Raw genomic sequence first — 21,798 nt, 5'->3', positions numbered from 1 at the left:
CCGTTCTTTGTGAATGGCATCTACTACATAATGTCCCAAATGTTTAAATGACTAAACTATCAATTTATGAAACTCTCATTCTAGTTCGTCATGTTTTTATAAACCAAGACCTAAAACTCTTAATTTCAAATTTGAATAAAAATTGAGTCAACATAAAAATATCAGAGCACCTTGTAAAAGTATTTATTGTCCTAAACTTTACTAATTTTATTCTTGTACAGTAACAAATTTCACTGTATAGCGAATAAATAGTGGAACAGGAGGAAAATGGTAGTGTGACAAGAATGTGCATTGAGCCTCCTTTATTCTAATACCCCAAAATAAAAATGTCATCAAATAATCCCTCAGAAGTCTATAAACAGACACTTAAATTTTAATCTCAAGATGCATACAATTCTGCGAGAAGCTTTTAGAAAATATTAGTGAACAAATAGCATCACGAAGACCAAAGAATGTAGCAGACAGGCCAAGGATAAAGATGTGGATAAGTTTAAAAGATAATTGGGTCATAAAACAACCTTACAAGCTTTGACAAACCAATGGAGAACTGGTGAAACTCAACAACACAGGTGTAATTTCTTGGTAGGTTTGCAGTTATGCAAAGATGTATTGTTACCCTTAAGCTAATCAAGCTTTTTACCTATTTGAAACATGCTTGTTTTTAGTTTAAATAAAGTAAATTGTAACATGCTACAAGGAATTGTTTTATTAAAACATATTTTATGAAGACACTTGAAAACAAATTTAACTTTTTTTTTTTACATGTGAACGGTGAATGTGCATTATTACATGCAAATTGCAACCTAAAACTAAAAGTAATTAAATTAAAATTTTGTTTGTATTCCCCAAAACTCCTTAGAAGGAATCAAAAGTGTTGGAGCTGAATCCTATAGCGTGACAGAAAATTTTAATTCTCTTTCCCTGCCTGCATTTTAGTCCTACTGACATGAGAATTCAATGCACAGATATTTTTAGACAGTATACGATTGTCTTTCCAGTGAATGCATGCAGTATTTTCTCTGGTCCTTCGACATCCACAGCAGTCATCAGCAGAGGGCAGCAATGTTGGTGAAAACCAACCATCTGTCAAACTGAATCTGCCTTCAGCATCACAGGCCTTAAATTGTGTCTTTACTTTGGCAGCGGAGAAGGAAGATGTCTTTGTCACTTATTGTGTTATCTCAGAAATGTCTAAAGCTGTGATTATAACTAAGCTTTGATCTGCTGAGAGTAGCATTGAGCTTTTGATATAGCGAACACTAAGCTGTCGGTTTGCCATAAAACAGAGGATTCTGTGGAACAGCACCTCGTGTTCATTGTCAAGCATAGTGGAGTAAGTGTAATGCTGTGGCTGTACTTTACCTCCAAATGCCCTGAGAATCTTGACAGACTACACAAAACATGCATGATTACTTGAAACTCATGAGCAACTTTTTCAAATCTAAATCTGGTGGACTCGTATCCATATGTAACCGACATTTAGATGCATTTCCTAAAGCATAACTATAAAATGTGTTGAATTGTGGCGGTTTTGGCACTAGATTCAATTATACCATTAAGTCTGTTTAAAACAGTTAATTGCAGCAGGATTTGTTACCCACTGAATAAATGTACAATAAAAAAATCATTTTTGCTGCTGAAGTAAAAGCAATTCATAAAGGCAGTTAGAAATTGTAAATGTAGCTGACAGAAATGTATATGTATATAATGTAGCTGATTCATAAATACAGAAAAAGCACCACAAGACTCAGTTTGAATGCTTTAATTCCACTTACATGAAAGCACATAACCAAATAATCCACTCATTGTGTAACTTGCAAATTCTGTATCCCATCTTCTTTTAAACCAAAATACTGTAATTAGAAGAAACTGGCACTACTTTGTAACTACAAAATGGCTTTTAATGAAGCTTTCTACGACAATTTCTATGCTCACTTTTTACTCCACATCATGATTTACTCCCATAAAAAAAAGTAAATATGTTAAAACACCAGGTTAAAGCTAAATACTAAACTAAAACTGCCAGCTTTGAAACATGCCCAACCCCCCACACCACACTACTGAGAACCACATACATTCTCCAGGAGTCTAAGGGAATAAAATACAGAAAATTAAAATGGAAAAGAACACCTGAATAGAAAAAGAGTAGAAAGCCACATAAAAGCACATGGCGAAAAGTATCCTCTGCACCACTGAAGAGTTAAAATATCAAAAGGTTACAGTATCGAGCCATTTTTAATCAAGTTGTCGTCATCTTCGGCTGTTAACTTTTATGTGGTATGCAAAACTGCAGGAAATCAAAGATTACACATTTCACTGTTGATAATAGGTCGCTTAACAAATGGACCAAAGTGTAAGTGGTCGTCCAAACAGAAAACACTTCCTGAAACATGTACCATCCATTAACACACTACACGGGACACCAACAGGGCGGGATGGATACAAGCACTACGGAGACGGAGCTTCACCTGTAATAGTGTACAATCACTGCTTACTGTCAGATGGAACATTTAGGGACCCTGCCCTCTGTTTACAGTGGTTTCAGAGAAAGTTTAGTGGACCAAAGTGTCACAAAGGTTGTTTAGTTCAAGTAAAAACATAGAAATTGCCCAGAGAGACAGATTAGAGGTCGTCTTGTTTTCCTGCAACAGCAGCAGCTTGCTACACTGATAAATGTTACAGATCACTGGGGCAGTCCTAGAGGAGGGACCTAAAGTCGACAAAACAAAAATACACAGGTTGACGGAATAATAATAATGTTCAAAAGGAAATCAAGTCTATTCCATTCTTTTCTCTGTGGAGGTGCTCATAAAATAACCACACATTCACTCACGCGCGCGCACACATTCGATCACGCACACACACGCCCACACATTCACTTCAATGCATCTGCACACACATCCTGTACTTTTACACACCGTCAGTGGAGTGTAAACATACATCTCTGTGCATGTATGTGCACACACACAACCAAGCACACAACTTAGGCTGGTGAGAGGTAAAAAAATGTGTTTTATTTTTCTCCCGTTGTCTCTCTGTAGTTCAGTTCTCGGCTGCCGGCTCCTGCTCAGTCTCCTTTCCTTCCTCCTCGCCCTCTCCCTGCGCGTCCGACATCCACAGCTGCAACGAGGCGCCGGAGGAATGCAGGGTTGAGCAGTTGATCAAAATCAGCTTTTACAGAGCAAACACACTAACCTTTGTCATATTGTGTGACTTTACAACCACAAGCTTCAATTTAATTGGGAACAGACCAACACAAAGTAGAACACAATTGCAAAGTTAAGAGAATGAGATACTGTTCAGCCCTTCTTACTCTGATATCCCAAAATAAACAACCCAAATCATGAACCACAACTCAGACTGGTCAGGTAGAAAGCAGTGGAGAAGTTTAAAGCAGTTATAATGCAACTTACCAAAACAAATGAGCACTGATCAATCCATCATGCAGTAATACTGCTCTCATAAAAACAAACAATGGAAAATCGTAGCAATCCCAATGATACTTTTAATTATAGGGCTTACCAGATGCAATCATGTAGAGTTTATTGCTAAAATAGCTCAATGTTCTTCTGGTGATTAAATAACAAAAATAGGTACAAACAAATTCTCCAGCCCTTTACCAAGAAAGACCTGGAAAGGATGGCACTAATCGGGTAAGCAGTTAAAAGGCGTACGGCATCTTTGGAGGAGCTGCAGAAAACAACTTATGTAGGAGAATCTGTCAACCACACAGCTAACGTCTGGAAGAGTTGCAAGATAAAAGCCATTGTTGAAGAAAACACTTTATGTCTGGCTTCCACTTAGACACAAGCTATGTGGGCAACACAGCACATATGGAGCTCTGACCAAAAAAAACACCCAAACTGGCCTGCATGCAAAACATTGGCAGAAAACCTCCACAACACGTCTTCCTGGTAATCTAGGGAAAAAAAACTCACTAGAACCGGGCACAATAATCTAACCAAGCAGAATGTTTCAGAGTACAGCATCGGTCATGGATGTATTAGAATGGCCCAGTCAAAGTTCTGATCTAATTCCAATTAAGAATTAATTGTTTCCAGTTTACAATTATACTCTACATTGTGTTGTCCCACCAAATAAAAAAAATACACAGAGGGATTGTGTGTTTTAATGTAGCAAATGTTCAAGGGGTGTGAATACTTTTACATATAGGTCAACATGATGCAGTAACTCACTGTCAGATTGTCACGGAGCAGCTGCATGATCAAGGTGCTGTCTTTGTAGGAGTCGCTGTTGAGAGTGTCCAGCATGGCTATGGCTTCGTCAAACGCCTGCAGGAGACAGGAGGGGCATATTTAAAGTAATGGCTAAATGGGGAAACTATATAAAATTCACAAGTCTCAAATAGGCCTGTCGCGATAAACGATAAATCAATTAATTGCACGATAAATTAAACCTATCGACCTCATTTTAATTATCGGCTTTATTGTCTCTTCCTGCCTTCCCCGTTCGATCGTGCCATGTGGAGTCCAGCCACATGGGCGCAAAATAAGGACTATAATTTTAAAATCAGGCATTAATCAATGCTTTACTAGAATTCACCTGTGATGCATGTCGGTAGAGTCAGCGTAAAGTTCTGACTGAATGAAAATCATTATAGCCTATTTATGTCACGTTAATGAAGAACAGCTGAAAAGTTACCGGGTTTATCAACTGCGGTAGCAATTTGGCTCCAACTCCCCCCCTTGTCATTTCTATATTCTTCCTCGAAATGTTGAATAAATATTAATGTTGTTTCCACATTTCTCCAATGTCAGGTAGTGCCGTGTCAGCTGTTTGGGATTCCCCTCATTATAAGCAGGAGGAGAATCTGATTGGCTACCTGTCACATTCAACAGGCTGCCTAAAGCTCCCAGTCGGAAAACCCCTGATTTAGATCGGAGCCACACTGCAGGATGATCGGTTACGAAATCACCAGCGACAATCTTAGATCGATCAACGATCTAAGATTGTCGTAAGGAGAAAATGTGGGCAAAACATTGTGTAGTGTGAACTATTGCGTCAGGATGTGCCCGTCTTCTCTATTTAAAACTAGTGATTACTGAAGGGCACATACAGACTTCATAATCTGCACTCGTTTGGTTGAATGCTGTATTTATTTCCACTTTAGCTTTATGTTTAGTTTTTATTCAAGTACGTTTTTTGTTAATGGAGACTGAGAATCCATTTTGTTTTTGGTTGTTTTGTTTATTTAGTTTATTAGTTCCAGTGTTATGTGTTCTTTTGAAAATAAAGTGCATCTGTCTATGGCAGGAAATCGCATGCATTATTAGTCATTTCCATTAAATCAGTGTCAGAAGGTCTTGAAACAATATTATTGTTTATCGCAATAATTTTTTAGACAATCGCTCAGCAAAATTTGTTATCGTGACAGGCCTAGTTTCAAATTTTTCAAGACTCCTGGTAGGAGGATTTAAAGTCAACATGCGTAAAACAGAAGACAAACTTTGAGATTTTAGTTTATTGTCCACTCTTCAGACTTTCACATTAAAAGTGAATTCAGTTTGTTGTGATGCTAGTTCATGTTTTCTATTCTTGTTTCAGGATATTTTATGATCAATGGTCCTATCAAAACTACAAAGCTGGAATCACAGAACCTTTATTCACAGTTTCAGCATGTTGTCCACTTCATACTTCCACTTAAGTTTACAGTTTTAATAACTAGATATTTGAGTAAAGTTAGTAGGTTGGTTTTATCATGAAACATGATATTTTAGATTCTGCAGCATCCTAAATGGCTTCTGCACCAACTTATATCAGTTCTATGCTTGATCACCTGTAAATTATTATAGACTAAAGATACAGATTCTTTAAAGCATGGTTTATGATCCATGTTGCCTTTGATAGGTTTGTGAAAATAAAAAAAAAAGGAGAAGTAATGATTTCTTAGGCATCTAAACCACCAGACCCTATTTAAGAGGAGTGGTGATCAAAATCAGTCACTAAGGGCCACCGTCCGGTGTGTTTTAGACATGTTCTCTGGCTCAGCACACCTGAACCGAATGAATGGGTCAATAGGTCCTTCCTGCAGAACCTGATCTCATGTTGAGGAGGTAACCTGGTAACTCTAATCAACCTTGCAGGATTAGGGAAACAACCACAGCAAGCTTATGAAGGAAAATTGCAAAAAAGCAGGAATGTTTTCAGTTTGTAATCTTTAAATAGCTTTAAAAATATTGGAAATTTAAACCTTCATTAGTCAATGTTTGAAATTCCAGTTCCAAATTAAACATGGAGGTACAGTTCCATCAAGCTTGGCTTAAAGTACCGTCTTCCTTACGTTCACTTCCTCTCACTTTAGAAGAAAATGAAGCAAAAGCTCTGTAGCTCCACATCCAGCAAAATTTACTCATTCCCTTTTTTTGCTTGCAATACATTAAAGTAGCTGCAAGTCCATTGCATCAACATCTTTCCAAACAAATGCTTTAAGTGCGAGTCATGTAAGCAGCAGTTCTCAACATTAGCTTTTAAAATCCCAAAGGTTAAGTTGGTTAAATGAAACTAAAACAGGACTGTGGTTGGAGAGGGGATTCCTACCGACTTGGCCAGTTGGCAGGCCTTATCAGGCGAGTTGACGATCTCGTAGTAGAAAACAGAAAAGTTGAGCGCAAGGCCCAGACGGATAGGATGTGTGGGAGGCATTTCTTTGATGCTGATATCCAATGCCTTCTGGTAGGCCTCTTGTGAGTTGTTGATGATGGCTTCATGAAAGAAGATGATTAATCAGGTGAGGATACACATGTTCAAAGGGAGTAAAACATATAAAAGCATATAAAACATCTGGATACCAATATGCATCAGCAAAATTTACATCCATTTAATGATATTAAGTCCAGACACAGCTGTCTAAATTCATTGTAAAAGAAGCTTTCTTAAGAAAAGCCTCATATCCTTCAAACTGATGTATTTTCCCCTGTTATTTGTTTGGGGTTAAGCATTTGTGAATACATAGACTTATTAATTCACTATTGTTTTGCTTTACTACCTGCAACTTATTTTAAAACAGAGGTTTTAAACTAGTCCTTGGGTACTGGAGTCCTGCACCTTTTATAAGAGTTTCTGGTGCAGCACATTTAAATAAAAATCATCAGCAGGACTGAAGGCTTGAATGAAGGCTGAGATTGATTTATGGATGCTGGACCTTGGGTGCTTCTAGATATTCCAGATTGGAGTTTGAGACCTCAAAACTACCCGACACGTCTTGGCTCTTCTGTTATGATAAAAACTGGTAAAATTCTGAAATACAAAGCCCCATTTTAATTGGTAAGTGGAGGAGTTTTCCACCAAACTGGCACTACAGGTTTCCACTGCCTAGTATTGGCTGGGAATGTTGATCTGTTTCCATCAGCACCAAACTGATGCCAGGAGAAAGAACTGGAGGTGAGCTCATGAAAACCAACAGCCAATCAAAATAGGAGTTAAAAATGGGTAAGTTAATGACACTGGGGCATCTATTTTATAGAAGATTTATGTGATTTGTGTTGGTATTCTTCATCTTTGCACTGCAGCTCTCTGGATACCTTTAGAAGCCCTGGAACTGGTTAAGAACTGGCTTAGTTTAGTGGGGAGAAAAGAAAAAAGGCCAGAATCCCCCCCAATGATTAACAACAGGGTTGGAGAAATACAGATCAATGACTGAACAGGGCTTACACCCAACCAAGAGGGATCGTTTTAGATTTACAGAGGTAATAATAATTCATTCCCTTCACACTTTATGGGTGATTTACATAGAAGTTGCTTTCTGAAACGAAAACGGTTCATATTGCGATAGAATATTAGGAATAAATCCTGGCGATTAAAAGCAGCCAACAGCATGGTGCCGCTCTCTTTGCAGCAGCCCATCCCTGCTCTACAGCTGACAGATGTAGATCAAGGACAAAGAGGATGTCAGTATTCTGCCCACAAACACCTGAAACATGCCAAGTCTTCACAATATGGAGGATTTACAAGATCTCTGATCAGAACACATTCATCCCATCAAGCTGATAAATGAGCTACAGACCATTACACAGAAACACACTGCAGATCTAGGTTTTAGCACAAGGATAAATATAAAGCAATGTATGAAGTTGCGTTTTGCTTACTTTCCTTGTCTTCTCCAGTTGCCACCTCAGCCAGGTATCGGTAGTAATCTCCCTTCATCTTTAGGTAGAAGACTTTGCTGTCAGCGGGCGTAGCTTTGGGGATGAGATGTTTGTCGAGTAAATCCTGCAGGATAAAGGGTACAATTTTAAATGCATTTATATAGTAAACCCTAAAATTAAAAATTTTGAAAATATGAATTAAATAAAGCACCATCACCTTTTCGCTGCTTCTTAAAAGCAGATGAGCAATATTAAAAACACACTGGCAAAAAGAGCCTTTTGAGTCATGTGACTCACACAGGTAGGCACAACTTTCCAGTGAAATTAGCATTTTCATAAAATAGAACAATGAAATTAGTCACATGTTCAGCTCCCCTTGAGACGATAGTAGAACCGCCTGCAGCTGCAAGTCTTTTGGGACATGACGCCACCAGCTTTGCAAGTTTAGAGATTAAAAGCCTATTTTTTGCATAATAGCTTAAGCTCAAACTATCCTTGCCATGTTCAAGTATTGTTGCATATCACTCAAATTTTCCTTTAACATCCTGAACGTCCCATGACCTTTATGATCTTGGTCACTAAGATCTATATCAGTTGACAATCTATCCAAGTGGGCGATAATATAATTGGAAAGATGAGCTTTAATGCATGGCAACAAAAACAAGCAGCCCGTCACGATTACTCTTTCCATTCTCCAGAAGATTTTCTTCCAGGATTAAATAGTATTTAGCTTCATTCATCCCCATGAACTCTTACCCATGATGCTGCCACCATAGCAGACGAGGTTTAGTTCATTTTATCAGAGCCCCTACATTCACATGCTTGCTGTGTTCTCTTGTGGCAAACCTCTCTTTTCTTCAAAAGACATTGAATTTATTTAGAGGACTGATCGTTAAAAGAGCTTAAGAATGCAAGTGAAGGTTTTCAGATCAAATGTTAAAATCAGTCCTTTACCTTCCACATCACAAGTATGAAATACTTTGTATTTAAGTATCAAAAAATACAGTAATTTGCAGTTATGCCTTGGGAAAATTTGAAAGAAGTTAAACATGATTGTTACAATGCAATGTAAATGTACACATAGCATCTACATAAAGACTCCATCAAAAATAAAATATTCGATAAAAACAGAAGACATTTATAGCATAAACCCTATTACAATATCCTGGCCGGAATTAAAAATCAGCTGGTCTCCAAAGAAACACTGACCAAAGGAGCATAAAGTATATTCCCGACAGGTTTAGAAGCAAGTATTTAATTTTAAAAGGAACTGTAAAGCCTTGTGAAGCCCTTTTTGGGATAAAACTGCCATGTGAATGACATGCTGGACTTCTCCCTTTATTCTACACTCCTAAATCACCATGTTTAAGTACCACATGCAGCCAGTAGGTGTCACCGCAGCATCCAATGAGGAGCCCCTTCCTGCTACTGCTCTACATGTTAATTGTTGCAATGGCACAAAATAATCTTAAAACGACTGAGTAAGCATAAAAGAAAATTTGTAGCGCTGAGATAATCCTGGTTGCTTCAAGTCTTTGAAAACCTGATAAGTAATATACCAAGTAATCCCAGTGATCTATTCATCTTCAAATTGCATACAAACAAATCTCTGAATCACCAACTTTCCAATAGTTTAATCAGAAACCTGCTTATTTGTTCTTTCCACCACCTGCTTTAACCTTTCCTTACCAAAACTTCCTTGCAGATGTCGTTCAGTTCCTTCTCGATTTTCTCCCTGTACTCCTTTGCCAGTGCAGTCTTAGTGCTGTCTGACTTCTGCTCCATGCTGGAGACCACCCTCCATGAGGACCTCCTGGCTCCCACCACGTTCTTGTAGGCCACCGACAGCAGGTTGCGCTCCTCGTTGTTGAGCTCCGAGCCCTCCTCAGTGACGGCCTTCATGGCTGCGGCCATGTCGTCGTAGCGCTCGGCCTGCTCGGCCAGCTTGGCCTTCTGTACCTGCTCTCCCTTGTCTGCCATGGCTTCTGTGCAGGCAGCGGGAGGAAGGAAGGACAGAGGAGAGGAAGTCGGGGACAAACAGGAACCAGAGGTGAGTGCTGGATCTGATGCATGAACTAACTTTTACATTTAACTACAATAACGTAAACAAATTTTCTTTGTGTAACAAATTATTCATTACCAAAACACTCAAATGATTTAGAAATCTGTCACATCATGCACAACAGCTAAATTTCTCCACACTGACAGAGAGTGAAGGATATTTCTATTCCATCCTTAAGTTAGTTGATATCGGCTCCAATCCCTTCGGTGTTTCACTCTGTGAGTAAATCTGCACACCAGCTTCTCACTTCATTACTGTTATTATTCACACTGAATCACCTGCTTTGTCTTCTCACAGATTGATTTACACAAAGAAGCAGAGAAGCAAGAAGCTGTTTAAAATAGGAAAGTACATTTCTTCATTAAAATAGAGGTAAATTCTGGCTGCTGCTGCTGGTGGTCAATTTTCGGCATCAACCAAGCAGTTTTTGTCACATTATACTTCAATTTCTGAGCGTAGAAAAAAGGACGTCAATTTGTACATACACATTTTCCCTTAGCTGTTAGCCTCTGTCTGTAGTGGAATGTACAGGGTTTGAAGATATTGGCATCTCCAAACATTTAGTAGCCTTCTTTCAGCCAGCTGATTTGCAGTGCTCAGCAACCAGCAGGGAAGGTGCAATGCTTCTTTACTCTATGTATCATACTGCCACAGAATACCCTGATCATCCAAGTGTTTGCTTTGGCATCTCGGTATACAAACTTTAAACTGCAGGAGTGATGTGACGGAAAATCTTAGCGGTTGCCATCTAAAATAGCATGCCTAAAGCCTGCAAACCACCAACACACGCAGACTGCTGTTCAAAGTCAGTAATGCTAACCAAGCTACTCGGCAATATAAGAATAATGACTGCTTTCCTCTTGAATCAAGAAAACCTTGTTTTTACACAAGGCTTCACATCAACAAATATAAATACCTATAGGACTCTCTTAGCAGTAAGATCACAAATAACTTTTTTTTTCTTTACAAAGCAAGTAAAAGCTTTGAAAAAGTAAAAATTGGTCTGAAATCTATTTGGCAGATTTGTTTCTGTCTGATCAGTTATTACAGATAAACAACATGGCAGAGAGAACACTTTCGTCTGAATATATTAGAAAAGTAGCCGGCATATTGTACCAGTGACGATTTAGCTATCCAATATGTGACCAATCGACTTCTTTAGCAAAATTCAATATGAAAAGCATATAGCCCACACCAGTTTATTAACTAGCAACACAAGAATGGAGTGTATGAGTCTCCACAGGGGCTTAGATGGAAGACAAAAAAATTCAATCCAACAACAACAAATGCAGTAACCCAAACGCCATGCAAGTCCTACTGCCCTGGCAACATGGTAACTGACTTATTGCTCTGGGACTTTTATTTTTTTAAAATGTCGCGAGAACTTATGTGGATGACCAGGATGTTTCAGTCAATAAAATTCAGATTCCCTGTGTTACATAAGAGGCTTTAAAGCTATAAGTCATCCCAGCTTTATAAAAAGATGAAATCAAACGACCATTAATGGGGAGAATTCCCAGCACACACCTGCGCCCTTCTGAGGAATGTCGCCCACCCAGTTTTACCTCACTCTCTCTCTCTCTCTCTCTCTCTCTCACACACACACACACACACACACACACACACACACACACACACACACACACACCTGCCCACTGAGGTCAAACCATGTCCGGCTATATAAGTGACGCTTTTCATAAATGAATACAAGTTATATTTTCAGTGCCTAACGATGCCTCGCACAGAGAAAATACGAATAGTTTCACTGAACGAGTTTAATGGTGAGATGATTAAAGGAGCCTAGCTTACTTCAGTTCACAGTGAACGCCCTTTTTCGCCTTCCGGAAAACAACGGAGCTGCTGGCTTTACTCCCATTAATCGTCCGGTTTTAAGTCGCTTCATTCACAAATACGGATTCGACACACCCACAAGCTACCCTCTTAAAAAAAAAAGCCGAATACAAGAATAGACGCGTTAACGAGCAGCAGATTCGCGCTGCTCATTCAGCAGACGCCGAACAAACAATGACTGGGCAGCGGAGCATCAATGACTTCCACCTACACCCCAGACAAAAACGGCGACCAACGTGGGGCCCACAGCGACTCCATGACGTGCAGAGGGAATTCAACGATGTCTCGATAAACGTACAGCGGTTAGTAAAAACGAAAAATAGATGTAGGACTGACCTGTGAATGTCTTTAAACGGTGTCGCTCCTGATGCCACGGCCGCACAGCTGATGTTCTCTCCCGCTCATCCACGGGGTTTCCCTCCAATCAAACGCACAGCAGCAGGGTCGCGCCGGGACGGATGACGTCAGGCCCATGTTGCTAGGTAACCAAATTTACAGGCAAAATTTTTTACCGCCTTTTGACCAATCGGAAATCTTTTTAGCTGAACTTCCTCTTTTTTTTGTCTAAATCTAAAAGAATATTGAAGGGAGATATTACACGCCCATATCTTTACAATACATTTCTAACTAATAAATATTTTACAAAATTTTCATATCCTCCTTTCAATCTTTGTTAGCAAATAATTCCTGTTTTTTTTCCTTTCTCACTCAGCAATTAAAAAAAAACCTGTTTATATATATTTATGAAGACATAACAGGATGAAAGAGACTTTGTGACAGAACCATACTAATAATAATAAATAAAAACTGAATAAAAATTTGAAAATGTTTTAGTTTACACAATAATTACAGTGTAGTAAATGTAAAAAGTATGATTATGATACTTAACATAATGATGTCATATTCTGAGTGTAAATGTAAAATTACATTAGAATAAATTAAATTCTGACTAATTTTCTCTTGCTAGAATTAAAGATTTAGATACATTTAAAGCAAAGAGATAGAACAGAGGACAAAAACTCCAGAGAATGTTAAATGTTTTATAATATTTAAAAATGTACTATTTGTAAAAACTGAAGCCAACCAGAAAAGGATCATGAAAGCTTGATCTCCCTATTATTACTTAGACAGTCTATATTTATTCAGAAGCTGCTTGGAAAAGGCAGTGTTGATTAGAAATGATGGGACAAAATTTAAGAAACACAAAATGTAACCTAAAATACTTTTTGCTCTCCCTATGCATAGAGAGAGGGCCATGGAGAACTATTTCCCCTCTGACATGCCTCTTTTACGTCCTTGGGGTAATGTTTACAACACCCATGTTTTCTTTGTGCTTAATGGCTCTCAATGAGCCATTAAGGTTTGTTGAACTCACAAAGTCCTAAAAATGGTTTTCTGACACTTTCCAGACTGGTTTCTTTCATGTTCTCGAATTTCTACAGAATGGGGCTGCTTGCTTTTTGAGATCTTTTACCCTACTTCTTGTTGTCAGACAAGTTCATTAAATGATTTATTGATTCTTTGTGTTAACCAGCAAAGAGTATGGCTACCAAAACTAAACTGTAAAATATCTGTGTTAATCACAGTTAACTTATAACTGTTGACACAACATTTGCAAAGTGGGTCAAGAAAGACAAAAGAACAATTTCAGAAAAAGATACAAGACAGAAATGCATAGAAAAAATACTCTATTTGATCATGTTCCTCTATGTTCTGCTTTACAATCAAACTTCTACATTCCATTTAAAAGCTTAGAAAGTTAAATCCTATAGTATGTGTGATAATGGTTTTCCCCTTTTAGCCCTATGGGACTCTACTGTTCCTGTTCATCCAGTTCTACTAGTCATGTCTGGGTTTTGAGGGGTAACATAGGTGTAATCACAGACACAGATCCTCTCTGTGAGTGTAATAAAATAGTGAGGAAGTCTCAGAGTCATCAACTGGGCCCCTGACTGGAGCAATGACTGATTTAGCTTCAAGAAGTAAGACTCAACAGTGCAATAATGATTTGTACTTTGGTTTTCCAAAGGGTGTGTCCTGGATTTTGAGGTTTGCTGAGGCAGGCAAGAAGTAGCTGGAAAATGACTAATGCTCCTCTGACATTGAAACAAGGTCATTCAAAAACAACACACAGAGGAATAATGTTGCCAATATGGAGCAGAATGTCTCTACAGATTGAGTTGCTTTTCTCAAAAATTAGCCAGTCCAAATCAAAGCACATTAGCAGATTTTTTTGGTTTCATTACAAGCTCAGACAGAGACCACTGGCTGAAAATAGGTGCTCTATAGCCAGGGAGAATTGCTTCACCTAATTATACCAGCTATTTTAATTTTTTTTACCCACATCGCTCTCCCTCCAAGCCCCACTGACTCCATCCTGCTTGAACACAAACTACCCTCAGTCAGTTTTTTCTCCATGTTTGTATGAATGACCAGGTGTGGCATTCTTTCATTCACAAGTTTATAGACAGGAAGGAAGGAAGTGAATTACCGGTATGCTTGAAGCAATGCAGGCAGTGATTCACAGAGTCGAGTCACTCAAACACTTAAAGCAACAGGCAGCATGACTTACACCCTGTTGATTTGTTTCCTACTGAGTTATCAGAAGGAAGAAGTTTTGAAGCCAAATAATTATTTACAATCCATTGAAACGATAGCTTCCCCTTGATCCCATTCACATTTTATCACTGCAGAGTTAAAATAAAACATTTTTTTAAACAAAAGAAATCTGAAAAGTTTATGGACGTGTTTTAAGAACCCTCCATTTAAAAGATTGTAGAACCACAGTCTGAGTTTGTTTCCTCTAACAACTTTGCACATAGAAACTGATTGTTTTGTTGTTGTTGTTTGGTTCTTATGTTCAAAATAACTCAAGATCTGCCAGATTGGAGGTAGAGGATCTGAGACCATCAATCTTCAAGTCTTGCCACTTATTCTAAATTGGATTAAGGTCTGGACTTTGACTGGGCCATTCTATCAAAATCATTTAATTGTATATGTGGCTGCATGTTACTTTTTATTTTTTTGTCCTGGTTGAAGGTGAATCAGGATCAGTTGTGGCTTCTAACAGACTTTATTGAAGTTTGCCTTGCTCTATCTTCCCATCATCTCTGATCACATGATGACAAGACCATGTTTCACTATAGTATACTTATGGTGATTTGCAATGACAGATTTCTTTTGCAGAGGGATTTGAAAGCAGTTAAAAGAGTTCAATTTTGTTCACATTTGACTAGAAAACTAGAAAGCTGGCAAAAACTAGTTGTTGGCAGCAGGTTGTAAAAAGCTCTGGCAGAGTGGAGCTTTTATTAACAGATTGCTGGTCATGCCAGGCATTCCAGGCTCTTCTAGTCGGCAGCACGCATGTTATTATAATTAAAGATGGGGAGAAATGAACCACATCTTGTACCAGTCACCTTCTCCTGCTACCGTTTCCTCATCCACTACCTTGTCTTTTCTCTAGAACCGCATCTCAAATGTCTACTGTGCCCCCTGCATTAGCCATTAGCCCGTTTAACAGATTACATTCTGCCCCATTACAGTCAATTATTGTCCAATGTCAAGTGCTTAAGTGTTTTGAGACAAAATTTAAACCTTTAATTAGCTGGCCTGATTGATTTGGTGTCACACTGACAGGCGATGAAAAACCTAATGTACAGATTTTAAAATGTCACAGCCTGTTGGAGGGACGTTATTGGGTCCAAGTCAGCTGTCGGTTGAGGCAACTTTTTGCATTTTTCTCTCAGTCAAGATCATGAATGCAGTGCTGGTCATTCTTCCCTGATGAATCTAATAATTAACAAGCAAGGACAAAGATTGTTTGACCTTTTTGCAGCAAGGCAACCGTGCTGCCGACTGAGTCAATGATTCAAGACAGAAGCTTGATGGATGCAAAATGTGTTTGCTAATGGTCATTTAGGCAATACTAAAGGCAGCATAAGTATGCATTTGCATATTATGTTTCCTTGTGTTGGTTGGAGAAACATCCACAGTAATAAGAACTGTATAAATAAATCATTAACAGGCAATTGAGATGATATTTCTGTCAGCGATGAACAAATGCAAACTTTTGACCAGAGCTGTAATAAGAAGAAAAAAAAAAAAAGCAAACAGCAGATATATAACAAAGTGAGTTTTAATAAAATGGTATGATATACATTATTGGAGCATACATTCATTTTACAGGCACATTAATCTTGCCGGCAGTCTCCAATATAATTTCACTTCCTAACAATCTGTGTAGCAGCTTGGGCAGCTGGCAAAGTTTCACATTTTACAACCAAACATGAAATTCTGATTAGCTGAATGAAAGATTGCAGTACAGCAGGGCACACAGAGCTGTTGGAGGAATTACAGTGTGCAGGCCTCCGTTCGAGTAAAACACTCCCAAGTACAATTAAAATAAACTAGGTCACTTTTGACAGCAGCAAAGACAAACATCTGAATTTTCCACCCGAGCCAAATCCATTTTGCTTTGTTGGGATAGTCACTTTATCTCATCTGGGACGCAACGGACAACGATTTATTGATCCTTAAAAGAGACGCATGTACAAAACATGAAGGCAGTGAGTCTGGGCTCATTGATCGTACAGGTCTACATCGGCCCTGAAGTCAAAACCACGGTTGGATTTAGTCGCGCGTGCGTTTAAACGCGAGCACACGCGGGGAACAGTGGACTGCATGAGGCTTTCATGTTGGGTACATTAAATCATTCTTTGCTGTCATGTTCAGAGCTGGATCAGCGCCTTCAGTGTGGTTTATCCAAGTCGCTTATGCTTCCACGCCCTCCAACTCCGGGGGCAGAGGTGATTTGGGGTGCTTGCTCTCGAAGTGCTGCTTGAAGGTTTTTGGGTCGGGCATCTGGGACTGAGGGAAGACGATCAAAAATGAAGATCATATTAAGGAAAAGCTGGGTTATAGCAGGTAAAAAGTACATATTTTAGGTGCTTTTCTTGCATCCAAGACCATTAATGGTCTTAGAACAATGGGTGTATGAGGACCCTCAGGTATTCTGGAAAGGATCTTCAGTTAAGATCTGAAACGAGAGCTACAATTGATGCTTTGTTATGTCTTGGAACAAACAAACAAGGGCAGCTTAGAGTGTTGATGTTCCTAAAACAAACTCACAACTTGGTCGATGTCTTTCACAAGCTATAAAGTCACCAGCAACTTTCTACAAGTGCAACATCACGTAATGAGATGAAGAAAATTATAACATAAATCATCCAATTAGGAAAATTAGCATAATAAAAGCTAAAATATTCTGCTGAAATGAAACAGAAAGCCTGAGAATAGAGACAGTAATCGAACGATCAGCGGTCAGTTCAGCTCTAACATTCAGCACAAAGGCAGGTTGTTCCTCCACTAAGAACAGTCTGTCATCTCGACTTTACAGCTGTAATCTGGGAGTGTCTAATGGCAACTGATTTGTGGACCTTGCAGATCTGAAAAGAGACTAAAGGTTCAAATGTTCAGATAAATATGGTGGCGTCATACCAGTAGGACTCGAAGTGGACCCTAAATGAACAGGAAGACAGTTCAGAAAGGACGTGTGCAGGTCACTTTGCTTTACACCTGTCTGAATTAAACGTAGTCTACGAATAAAATTTGCTTGACTGATTGATTTAAACCCCTCTGGTGCCAGACATACCTTGCAGACGCTGCAGGTGAACACTAGCGCCGCCTTGGCTGCCGTCTTCTGGTCGTGACCCTTGGACTTTTTCATTTCTGCCTGCTTCTTGGCATTTTTCTGCTGCGACTGAATTTTCTGGTGCCCGCGTGCCATGCTAGGGAAAAACACACAGGAAGGAGGAAGAAACGGCTCAAACAAGGGTGGAAAAATCACTAAGAACCAAATACCTGTGCTCAGAGTCAAAGTGGGAAAAGCCTGAGCGAATGAGTAAACATTAGCATGATCCTAATACGTGGCAACGGGTTTATGCCAACAGGCCGGTTTCTGCAACAAATCCGAAAAGTGAAACGTGCCAACACCTCTTCTCTTCTCATTCACAGTTCTGCTAAAGCCGTATGTTTTGATGTAACAGGTGCACAGTGTTGAACAGTTACAAAAACAAAAGATTGATCTTATCATGATGCATCTTGTTTTGGCTTCTGCGCCGTCTGGAACCCACGGTGGCGAACCTGCACCCATGTGGAACCAATATAAATACTACTTTATCAATTCTTTTGCCTTTCGGCACTTCTTAAACTTAACAAGATATTTTTTATTTTTAAACAATAAACAATTGTTTTAAATTGCACAAATGGCAGGAACAGGTTTGTCTGGTTGAACATTTATAAACTACTGAATTTTGTGAATAGGTGATATTCACAGGTGATAGGAACAGGTTCTGGCTTGTCCTGCGAGGCATTACTATGCAGGAATGCTCAGTGAAATCAGATAATCCAGTTATTCCTTTCCGACTTGCTCACAGGGGAGGTAAGTCTGTTAGTTTCTCCCTGGATAACCACTCTCAGGGAGTTGTAGGATGTTGGTCTAAAAAAAAAACAGAAAAAAAAAAAAGAACCAAACCCAGAGTGGACAGTATCAGCTTACACTTACTTAGACTTTAGGATTGAAGGACCATCATCATAGAACATGATTATTTCCTTGAAAAGCCACACTACAATTCTTTAAGTTTCTGTTTCATTATTCTCTCACCACTTAATATTTCTGCAAATGTCCTAAACTGCTGTGGTAATATTTTAAGGTAATCTTCATAGAGATTACTAGTATCCTGTCCAGTCCTTGAACCCAACCATGGCAGCACATTATGCAGTGTGTGTGCTAAATAAATAAAATAAAATAGGACAAGTTATCCCTTTGTGTTTTGGAGCCATTTTTAGTAAGAAGGACTGCACAGTGTGGAAGTTGGTAGCACTGTTGCTTTGCAGCAAGAAGGTCCTGGGCTCAAATCCCATTCTGGCGCCTTGGAGTTTTAATGTTCTCCCTGGGTACTCCGGCTTCCTCCCACAGTCTAAAAATATGCACATTAAGTTAAATGGTCCTTTTAATTGCCTTTCGGTATAAAATCTGTGCATGTCCAGTGATAAGACTGGCAGCCTGGCTCGCCTCATGCCAACTAGACCCTTCTGTATGGGTGGACATTATTTTATTGATCTAACAAATGTTTTACATTAACGTATGACTATTAGTGGCTGAAGCTCCATGTGTGTCTCCAAACAGCAGTATATGCAGGAGATGTGATCGAGGCTGCATGATATTTGTTTTTGTAATTCATTTGAGGGGGGGGGGGGGAAACCTCAGTGACAATCATGAGTTTAATTTTTTTAATTTGAATTCCAAAAGTAAAATTTTATTACACAGAGTGATACAATTTAAGAAAGCCCAAAATGTAGCTTCGCAGAAAATTTCTATATGTACATGTACTGCTCAGCATATGCAGCGTATTCAAACTGGACACCGAGCGAACTGAATTATGTGCCTGCTGCTTCTGCATCACGCTTTACCGAAGTTTTTCCTTTTTATAAACTTTCCATTAAAATACCTGAATACATGTATCTGAGCCTGTCCCTTTAGCAAGAATCTGGTTACTCTGCTGATGGGAGCAGTCAATGTCAGTTCCACGCAAGAGTGTGTAAGCTCTAACATGACATTCCTGTATTAAAAATCCCTTTTAGTCATCCATACACCCACTGTTTATAGTCGTTCACTGTCATTAAGGTGCCTACTCTAGCGGTCATCACATGAGAGGCCGGGTACACACTTCACAGGCTGCTTGACAGGACAAGCAAAACAACAGTGCTACCAACCCTGCAGGTCTTATGTAATATTACAATCAATCAATCAATCAGTCAAATTTTATTTGTATATCACATTTCAGCAGCGAGGCATTTCAAGGTGCTTTACATAATTAAAGAAGAAATAAAAACAGTATGTGACATTAATAAATAGATGAAAAGTAAAGATAAAATCATCAAAAACATCGAAGACATCAAAACCCACACTCTAACCCTAATTTAGCCAGAAGAAGAAGAAAAAAACATCTGATTTAAGCCGAACTGTTTACTTTTCTTTAAATAAAAGAAACAACTTAAAATACAAAATTATGTGTGTGATGAATGTAAATGATGAATAAGTTTCACTAGTTTCTGGACTAAATTTTTCAATTCTGTTCTAATTTCCTGAGATGTATAATAAAAACAAACAGCCTGCATTTATAACCCTCTTTTGAGTCATTCATTATGCAGCTACACCACACCTAGACTGAAAATCCTTTAAAAACAAGGGGACTTCTGCTGGTTTAGTCGGCATGAACATAGATTAACCGGTAAACCAGTCTGCTTCATAACAACTTCTATTATTAGTCTTCTTGGCTGACTTAAGCCCTTGTATATGACCAAAGTTACAAAGTTTGACATTCTATAGCTTATTTAATCAAACACTATAAATACTTCCTCGGTCATATCGGGGTGGTTTCGGTGTCTTATATTTCCAGGAATTAACTATTTAGCATTCTGATGGGGACTTAGCAAGCATTAGCTAAATAATAGTCGTGTTTATATATAAGCAGCCAACAACACGTTTCCAACAACAACACGTTTAGCTTCTGAGAGCTGCTGTGGACCTAAAGTACCACGAAGTTAAAACATTTTATATTTGTGTCGGTGTTGAACCGAGCTGTTAGCAGTGTCAGTTATTAGCTTCATGTGTGAAAATCTGGTTAACCACATGGAGATTTAACCGAACTCAAACCTTCCGTTAGCCATCAGCACACTCATCCTATCACTAAAAGCCGTGATTATTGGTAAAGAAAGAACACCTTACCTCAAAAATATAGACGTACGTGTCGTTTGTAACTCAGAAATGTGACAGCTGCTAATTTCCCAGAGGCAAGAAGTAAACGTCAGTGCTGCGTTTAAAGACTCTCGCAAAACTCAGGAATGTCGACATTCACTCATTCTGCAACTTGTGATAACACGACAGAAATAATAAAAAACCGATTTAATAAAAGCTTTTCTTCTTTCAAAATAATAAAATTGTCGAAATTATTCTAAGTAAAGTATCTTATTAATGTGACTCATAACAGAGATTCGAATATGTTTTTCTTTCTATTTTTTAAAGAGACAGTGAAAGCAGCGGAAAGCCCTCCGATGGAAATCGCCTTCCAGGGAACAGTTACACAGGTGAGGCAATGCTGCCTCCTAGTGGCAGAGTTTGGTTGTTCATACCTTGATTCTGTAGTATGAGTACCTGTAACTATACTTCCCTTCTTTCTGCCCTGTTTCTTTTTTCTTTTCTTTTTCTTTTTTTTCCCTTTTTTTGCGATTTAAAGACGTCTTTTCTCTTGAATGTGTAGCAACAAAACGATTTCCCTCCAAACATTTTTTTCAATAAGTGTATTCTGGATTTCTCTTATTGAAAAATTAAATTAACTTCAAAATCAACATATTTTTGCCAGCGGAGTACAATAAATATTCCAACATATCCATGTTACTGTTTCTGATAAAGAAAACAACACTTATATAAATATTCTGTAGTAATAGAATTTAGTTTATTTGTGCTAATTATTTTTTTTAATTCTCACATTATAAAAAAATCTACACTTTAATTTGTCTTTCACATATATTTTTCTAAATGTAACGATCTATTTTCTACTATGTTACGTTTAAAACTTAGTAGATGCTTTTTAGTGTAGGAGTTATTATATAAAATTTATATACTGTCTCTAATACTTTTTTCACTACAGTTAAAAAGTGTTTTGTGATTTTTTTCACATCACAAAACATATTAATTTCTTTGTCCTTTCACTGTGAATC

General features: G+C 38.4%; 2 protein-coding genes across 2 annotated transcripts; both read right to left on the bottom strand.

Moving 5' to 3' along the window:
• Positions 1–1,747: 1,747 nt before the first annotated feature.
• LOC106932684 (14-3-3 protein beta/alpha-B-like) lies at positions 1,748–12,488 on the bottom strand. Its single transcript, XM_015011491.2, has 6 exons — positions 12,355–12,488; positions 9,795–10,090; positions 8,106–8,229; positions 6,559–6,722; positions 4,197–4,292; positions 1,748–3,120 (listed from the first exon to the last, which is right to left on the bottom strand). The coding sequence occupies exons 2-6, from the start codon at positions 10,083–10,085 to the stop codon at positions 3,043–3,045; spliced, it is 753 nt and encodes a 250-aa protein (XP_014866977.1). The 5' UTR covers positions 10,086–10,090; positions 12,355–12,488; the 3' UTR covers positions 1,748–3,042.
• A 3,649-nt stretch (positions 12,489–16,137) lies between these two features.
• Positions 16,138–20,964, bottom strand: znf706 (zinc finger protein 706). The gene is made up of 3 exons (XM_015011498.2): positions 20,807–20,964; positions 17,669–17,804; positions 16,138–16,884 (listed from the first exon to the last, which is right to left on the bottom strand). Exons 2-3 carry the CDS (start codon positions 17,801–17,803, stop codon positions 16,789–16,791), a joined length of 231 nt encoding a protein of 76 aa, XP_014866984.1. The 5' UTR covers position 17,804; positions 20,807–20,964; the 3' UTR covers positions 16,138–16,788.
• Between the last annotated feature and the right edge of the window lie 834 nt (positions 20,965–21,798).

This window comes from Poecilia mexicana, unplaced genomic scaffold (assembly GCF_051168715.1).
Source record: "Poecilia mexicana isolate PSO_F unplaced genomic scaffold, ASM5116871v1 scaffold_11, whole genome shotgun sequence".
NCBI classification, from domain to species: Eukaryota; Metazoa; Chordata; class Actinopteri; order Cyprinodontiformes; family Poeciliidae; genus Poecilia; species Poecilia mexicana.
The sequence above is the reverse complement of the archived record's forward strand: the minus strand, read 5'-3'. Positions and strand labels throughout refer to the sequence as shown.

What these genes read in the sequence shown, in the direction of transcription:
- LOC106932684 (XM_015011491.2), bottom strand. Translation starts at nt 10,085, where the DNA reads ATGGCAGACAAGGGAGAGCAGGTACAGAAGGCCAAGCTGGCCGAGCAG. An exon ending in ACATCTGCAAGGAAGTTTTG is followed by an intron (nt 8,230 to 9,794) that starts GTAAGGAAAGGT and finishes TTTATCCTGCAG; the next exon opens with GATTTACTCGACAAACATCT. An exon ending in CCTGCCAACTGGCCAAGTCG is followed by an intron (nt 4,293 to 6,558) that starts GTAGGAATCCCC and finishes TGTCTCCTGCAG; the next exon opens with GCGTTTGACGAAGCCATAGC.
- znf706 (XM_015011498.2), bottom strand. Translation starts at nt 17,803, where the DNA reads ATGGCACGCGGGCACCAGAAAATTCAGTCGCAGCAGAAAAATGCCAAG. An exon ending in TCACCTGCAGCGTCTGCAAG is followed by an intron (nt 16,885 to 17,668) that starts GTATGTCTGGCA and finishes GTCTTCCCTCAG; the next exon opens with TCCCAGATGCCCGACCCAAA.